At 40.6% G+C, this 7,818-nt stretch overlaps 1 protein-coding gene across 1 annotated transcript in view; it reads right to left on the bottom strand.

The window, feature by feature from the left end:
* Positions 1-4,144: 4,144 nt before the first annotated feature.
* The window catches only part of LOC115144981 (glypican-5-like), a 110,769-nt gene continuing 107,095 nt past the window's right edge, over positions 4,145-7,818 (bottom strand). Inside the window, exon 8 of the mRNA XM_065002792.1 lies at positions 4,145-6,799. Coding sequence (XP_064858864.1) covers positions 6,597-6,799 — 203 coding nt within the window. The 3' untranslated portion in view covers positions 4,145-6,596. The remainder of the gene's footprint in view (positions 6,800-7,818) is intronic.

Below are 7,818 nucleotides of genomic sequence, written 5' to 3'. Positions count from 1 at the left end.
TTCCCATGATGTCAAGCAAAGAGGCACTGAGTTTGAAGATATGCCTTGAAATACATCCGCAGGTACACCTCCAATTGACTGAAATTATGTCAATTAGCCTATCCGAATCTTCTAAATCCATGACATCATTTTTTTGAATTTTCCACGCTGTTTAAAGGCACAGTCAACTTAGTGTAACTTCTGACCCACTGGAATTGTGATACAGTTAAATAAGTTAAATAATGTGTCTACCAACAATTGTTGTAAAAATGACTTGTGTCATGCACAAAGTAGATGTCCTAACCGACTTGCCAAAACTATAGTTTGTTAACAAGAAATTTGTGGAGTGGTTGAAAAATGAATTTTAATGTCTCCAACCTAAGTGTATGTAAACTTCCAACTTCAACTGTATGTGACCTGGCCTGGATAGGACAGTCGGTGGTTTTGGCCAAGCTCCAGGTCCAGCCATGGTGTCATAGAAATCAGATGTTAAGATAACCTCTTGAGTTGAACCATTGGCATAAATTAATTAACTTTTTTTCTGCCTTTACGTGTTTCATAACAAGTCGGAATCGGATTTCACCTTCGAGATTCAAGGTTTTTGTAGCATTTGTGAATTTGATCAAACGTGGGTAAGTTATATACTTGTCAGACCACGCAGAGTTGCACTTCGACCTACTATAACATGCTGACCACACCACTCGCCTTCACGTGCGCAAGCGTTACAAAAGGAATGTACACATAAATTTTATTAAATCATTGCACTCCGAACGTCTGCGTAGCTAGGCGCTAAAATAGAACTCAGTTTTATTTGTGATGCGTGACGCGCTGTAAGTCCGGCCTCTCCCATCTCCTCATTGTTTTTTAGGAGTATATACCCAAGTGGGTGATTGAAAGATGAACTGAGGTCCACACTCCAATCCAGTTGGTGGTGGTAATGCACCTTTAAATTGGTTGCCAACTGCCATATAAAGTCCAAAGAAGAATCCTGAAGGAGGAGAGATGACCATAAACAAACTTGGTTTAACCTTTTATCTGTGTATTAATTGTCGGAGTAGAGGACCTTGTTTATTTCAGGGAAAATACCAACCCAATGTTTATATCCCAGGACAAATTAGCTAGCAACAGCAAGCTAGCTAGCTAAATTGCCTTAAATGTTTAATGCTTTTGGACCTGTCCCCAAATTAATATAGTTGGTTCAGAGTTTGTTTTGATATTTCAACCTGCGTGTCCTGATCGTGTCTGGTGTGGGTGGACAAAATCAACATGCGCGCGATGGTGCACTTGGACGTGCACGCACACAAAACCAGCATTCTGTCTCTCCTTGTGGTGTGGGTTCTGCCTCACTGGTTATTTGGTATTCAGTGAGAGATGTATTTATTATCCAGCAGGGCCTGGCAGTGATTGGCTCCAGCTTGTGGGGCTTGGCAGCAGCCGTTGCCAATCAAATCACAGTAATCCGGTGAAGGGCCAGAGGGCAATGAGCAGCGGCAGCCTGCCCAGCCCAGTCCTGCCCTGCCCAGCCTAGCCCAGCTGAGCTCAAGAGGCACTAAGTGGCAGAAACAACACAGACATGCACTGTTTGGCAAATCAATGCAGAATCACCAGCACAGTACTGGAAATATACTGTAGAAAATCCCTTTGTTTGAGAAGGGAATTTTCCCTGATAGTCTCGTCCTACAAGATTCAGATTTATCAATATTCATATCAATACTGCAAGGGCACTGTCTCATATCGCAGTGTTTCCTAACTCCAGGCCTCTAGTACCACCAACAGAATCAGGGTATGATCGGGTGTGCTTGTCTGTGGCTACAACAAACATGTGCTGTTGGGGGTACTGGACTGGAGTTGGAAATTAAACACTGTCATAGTTGGTGAGAAAATAATGATATTGTTCACAGATTGATGGTTTGGCTAGGCATGACTATGACGGAAATTAAACATGTGCTTACTCACCACACTATCTCAGAAACAGCTTGGCTAAGTACCTCGACAAACACTTTGAACAGTTTGAGGAAAACAAATCAGAGTCTTTCATGCAATCTCACACGATCTCAAAGAGAGCAAAGAGAGACTGGCACATCATGGTCAGGTTGACTGTTATATGTTTATTAAATGTCCATGCGAGTCTACAGACAAAGGCTCCATCCGTTTAAGATAAAGGGCCAGTCTAGTATATCAGTCCTGTCGCCACTCACATGGCTCTGAACATTTACAGCATTTTAAAGGGGTTGCAAAGCAAGATCACATCATATCATAACATTGACATTGAAATAAGTATAGAAGCAGTGTAGAAGGAGTGATGAGGTACATTATGTACCACTGAACCTGGAATTCAGAACAACAGGGGAGTCACAGGGTACATGGCTGTCCAGTATAGCAGAATATTGGACAATCTGTCTCCCAGTAACAGCTCAAAGCCACATGGATAGACATGGATTTCATGGGGTCGCACCTAAAAATTATAAACTGGGTGGTTCGAGCCCTGAATGCTGATGGTCTGAGAGCCGTGGTATACCACGGGTATGACAAAACATTTCATTTTACTCCTCTAATTACGTTGTTAACCAGTTTATAATAGCAACAGGGCACCTCGGGGGTTTGTGGTATATGGCCAATATACCACAGCTACAGGTAGTATCTAGGTACCGCGTTGTGTCGGCCCTTAGCCATAGTATATTGGTCATATACCATAAGGACACTTATTGCTTAAGTATACTATGGTATAAATACTATAGTATTCACTGTAGTGTTTTTGCAGACTTTATAGTATTCATTGTAGTATTTGCTGTAGTATTTACAGTAAACTATAGTATAGTAAAAGAACTGTAGCATATACTGTAGTAATTCATGTAGTTTTTTGCAGACAGTACTATACTGTAGTATTTACTGTAGTGTTTTTGCAGACATTACTAGGATTAGTATTTACTGTAGTGTTTTTGTTTAATTATCTTTAACATAGAAGTGGAGGCTTTCTCCTTCAGGAAACATACTGGAGAAATACTAAAAGAGCACATTTTCCATAACCTGTAGGTAGGTATGACTGGGGTCTGAATGGATAGTAAGGAACAATAACCTGTAGGTTACACAATATACTGTATGGTCTATAAATAGAATGTCGGTTTCTCATTTATGGGTGGCAAAAATTGTGATATGGTGGAGGGGAATTTGCAGATATGGGGGAGGGGAATGGGCAGGGTATATGCAAATAAGATACTGTAGTATTTACTATAGTTTAAAAAAGGTTAGTGTTTTTGAGGACATTAATGTAGTATTTACTAGTGTTTTTTACTGTAGTATCTACTTTAGTATTTTACAGTGTACTACAACATTCTATAGTAAGTACTACACATGATCGAGGGATACTACAGTGTGTAGTAGTGATGGGGGACAAAATTGATATTGTTACATATCGGGATATTATTTTTGATGATACATATAGTATCGTTTTTGACAATATTGCAGTATTATGTATGCGCTAGTTGGCTGTACCTGCACCAAAACTCCAGTGTTTTTCCTTCATAACTTGTTCTCCATCTTTTTAAATAGGGAGCCAATTTGTATTCAGCACTTTTATTTCCATGGCTGATCAAAACTAGTTCTCATGGCTCTCTCTTGTCCATCTGCAGCAGACATATGGTGAGCAATATGTTTGGAACATCCAATTGCAATAAAATCACAGTATCGAATCGCAATACATATAGAATCGTGAGAATCGTAAAAATCGCAATACATATCACATCGGCTAACGTGATAATATCTAGTGTGTAGTATAGTATTCTACAGTATAATATAGAATTCTATAGTGTAGTATTCTATAGTGAACTGTTGTATTTTTTCATGTGGGGTCTTTATTGAGTTGTAGGCAATTTGTTTATGCAGCTATTATTTCCTTACTAGGCTAGGTTAAACACACTTGCTTATCGGTAAACCTCAAATTTCACGCAGGGTGGAGGTGTTTGCAGCATCCCTTTAAAGTGAGCAACGGCTGTCATAAAACATGTAACATAGATGAATAAGCATTGTGTGCAACCTCAAATATATACATGTATACACTTGCCCTAATTATAGAGGTGATCTCGATGCAATGGATGCAGGTTAACTAGGATGTCAGTGTGTGGGAACATATTTTCGGGCTTGAGCCAATCAAAACACACGAGCAAAATAATATGGTGAAGTTTATATTTCCACAGCAACAACTCCAATTAAGCCCTTGTCATCCTATCCTTATACAGTACAAACTGTATATTTACATAAATATGTGTATTTACATTTGTCTAGTAGGTTAGTTCTAGTACTGTACAAGCCATTATTACAAGTTTTAAAATGAAAGAAAATTATAGGTAAAGAAACACAGACAGTGCCGTGAAAAAGTATTTTCCCCCTTTCTATTTGTCTCTACTTTTGCATCATTTTTATAATGAATTATCAAATCTTCAACTAAAACTTAATATTAGATCAAGGGAACCTGAGTGAACAAATAACACAACAATTACATGGATCATTGTCTTACTGAATGACCCAGCTGCACTTCAGCTTCAGCTCGCAGATGGATAGCCTGACTTTCTCCTGTAGAATTCTCTGATACAGAGCAGAATTCATTATTCCTTCTATTAAGGAGGCAGCAAAGCATCCCCAAACCATCACACTACCACCTTTATGCTTGACCGTTGGTACGTGGTTCTAACTGTGGAATGCAGTGTTTGGTTTTTGCCAGGCATAATGGGAACCATGTCATCCAAAAAGTTATACTTTTAAATCATCTATCCATAGAACATTATTCCAAGAGTCTTGATATTCATCCAGGTGCTTCCAGGTTGTAACGATCGTCATAATGGGTAGACCAATATTAATTAATTAATTAAAATAATATTTATTTTAAATGTGAACCAGCAACAAAACAATAAAGAGAAACAAACGAACGTACAGCCTTGAAGGGCTCAAAAGCAACAATACAAAAACAAGATCCCACAAACAACAGGTGGGAAAAGGCTACCTAAATATGATCCCGAATCAGAGACAACGATAGACAGCTGCCTCTAATTGGGAACCATACTAGGCCAACATAGAAATACAAAAACTAGACTACACAAGGACTACACCAGTCACGCCCTGACCTACTCCACCATAGAAAATAAAGGCGTTCTATGGTCAGGACATGACACAGGTGCTTTTTACTTGAGTCAACTTTTTGGACGACATGGGTCCCATTTTGCCTGGCAAAAACCAAACACTGCATTCCACAGTTAGAACCTTATACCAATGGTCAAGCATAGAGGTGGTAGTGTGATGGTTTGGGGATGCTTTGCTGCCTCAGGACTTGGACGACATGCCTTAATAGAAGGAACAATGAATTCTGCTCAGTATCAGAGAATTCTACAGGAGAATGTCAGGCTATCCATCTGCGAGCTGAAGCTGAAGTGCAGCTGGGTCATTCAGTAAGACAATGATCCAAAACACATAATCAAGTCTACATGAAATGGCTAAAATGCAACAAATTTGAAGTTTTGAAATGGCCTAGTCAAAGTCCAGAGCTAATCCCTATTGGGATGTTGTGGTAGGACTTGATACAAGCACTTCATGCTTGAAAACCCACAAATGTCACTGAGTTAAAGCAGTTCTGCATGCAAAAGTGGGCTAACATTCCTCCACAGCGATGTGAGAGTCTGACCAACAACTACAGGAAGCATCTGGTTGCAGTCATTGCAGCTAAAGGTGGCACAACCAGTTATTGAGTGTAAGGGGGCAATTACCTTTCACACAGGGGAATTGGGTGTTGCATAACTTTGTTAATTAAATAAATAAAATAAGTATAAATGTTTTTGTTATTTGTAAACTCAGGTTCCCTTTATCTAACATTAGCTTTTGGTTGAAGATCTGATAACATTCAGTATCAAAAATGTGCAAAAATAGAGAAAATCAGAAAAGGGCAAATACTTTTCCACGAAACATGTAGACGTAAATATAGGTAAATAAACACCCACAAACAAATACCCACACATGAATACACAATATAAGTCCCACATGGGACGATATAAACATGTATAGTATGCTCGGTGACTATTAACAGGTGGCATAATCAAATGCAAACTAAGTAACAAATGGAGAGACCCCAGAGAACATGACGGTTGACTTTGCGTGTAGAGAGGTGAGGAGAAATGATGTCTTTTTAGGCCCTGATTACATTCTTCAGTTCAGCACTGTTTGTGAACTTTACTGTTCCTAAATCTAAGGACCGCAGGAGAACCACCAGAACCATGGTTGTCCCTACTAGAGAGCAGTGGGATGTGTAGCTGGCCACATCTGATGGTCAACAGACCAGGCAGTCCAGAGAACCAGAGAGGAGGAGGCAGTGAGGAAAAAGCAGTGGAGAAGGCAGCAGTGGAGAAGGCAGCAAGGGAGAGAGAGATTTTATGAGACACATCCTACATCGCACAAACACAGCCATGCAGCCCAGCTCCCACTAACAAACAGGGAGCAGCTGAGGGAAAGCAACAGGTTCGCTGGCGAGCTCCTCCTCTTGTCCTTTTTCTCATCCTCCTCTTCCTGCTTTTCCTTCTTGTGAATGCTCCCCACCTCTCATGTGTGCTCAGTCGGTGTGATTAGCGGAGGGGGTTTCAGAGTGGGTGCCATGGTAACGCCAGGGCAGACAGGAGGATGAGGGTGATGGTGATAGCTGGGTGGGGTGTTGGGGTGTGACCCGCAGCTCTCACAGCTACCTGTGGTGGGGGTTGGGCAGTGGGGACGTGCCATGGGGGCTCCCTGACTGCTGGGCTCTTCCCAAAAGGAACATGAGTGCTGGCCACGTCCACTCTCTCATCTGCAGAGGGAGACAGAGAGAGAAACCAGATAGAGCTGCTACTGTCAAGACAAAGAGGTAGAGAGGGAAAGAACGAGAAGATGTAGATAAAGACAGAGGGAGTGAGGTATCCTAAAACACAAAGACAGACACACAGAGGCTTTTGTGCGCACACACACATATACAAACACACAGCTCTGTTCCAGGAGATCTACAAAACCTTGCACTTGCTACTGACCATTGGCGGTCAGTGCCGTTTATGATGAAGTAGGATTTTATTTTTTCATGAGCATGGCCTTATTTGTATTATTGCATTTTGGATGACTGTCATTCATATTCCATTCACCCAGTTCAATGTAACATAGATAGGTTTAGGGTACTACATGATACTCAAATTTCCCGATACCCATCATGAGGTTGCTGCAACCTAGCCTACGAAAGAAAGTTTACAACGTAAGTGCACACAGGTCGAGAGAAAAATTTGAGATGACAGACAATGACACATTCAATACCGCCTTGCACACTCTTGCCTGTATCTAGCTTATCTAGGATGTAATCATTAGTCCAACAGTTGCAAACAAGAGTTTATATTGGACAAATTCTGGTATTTCTATCCCCGTTTTGTTTGCTTCCGTTTAAGAAATGTTTTTTAACAGAATTGGTGAAATGAATACACCACAGATCATGCATAAACACAGTTCACTTTCATAGCAGCCACAGTGTATTCATTCTAGCCTCTATGCACTCTCCTCCTCTCACCTTTTCCCTTCGTTTGTGGTCTTCAATGAACAACACATCTGCTGTATGTGACCAGGCGGAAAAACGTTTCAAGCAAAACCATGACATAACCGCTACACCCAGCCAACATCATTAGCTATATTAGCTAAAGTAACGACCTAGTCAACATAGCTAATAGAACTAATGTGTTAGTAAACCAGCTACAATCATGCAGAAACGTTACAGTGTATAGTCAGTAAGCAGTTAGACCGGTGGCAATAAATTTAAAAAACCAAAAGCTTACCTTGACATGGAAGAGTTCC

This window comes from Oncorhynchus nerka, linkage group LG17 (assembly GCF_034236695.1).
Source record: "Oncorhynchus nerka isolate Pitt River linkage group LG17, Oner_Uvic_2.0, whole genome shotgun sequence".
NCBI lineage: Eukaryota > Metazoa > Chordata > Actinopteri > Salmoniformes > Salmonidae > Oncorhynchus > Oncorhynchus nerka.
This window is presented reverse-complemented; position numbering and strand designations above follow the sequence as displayed.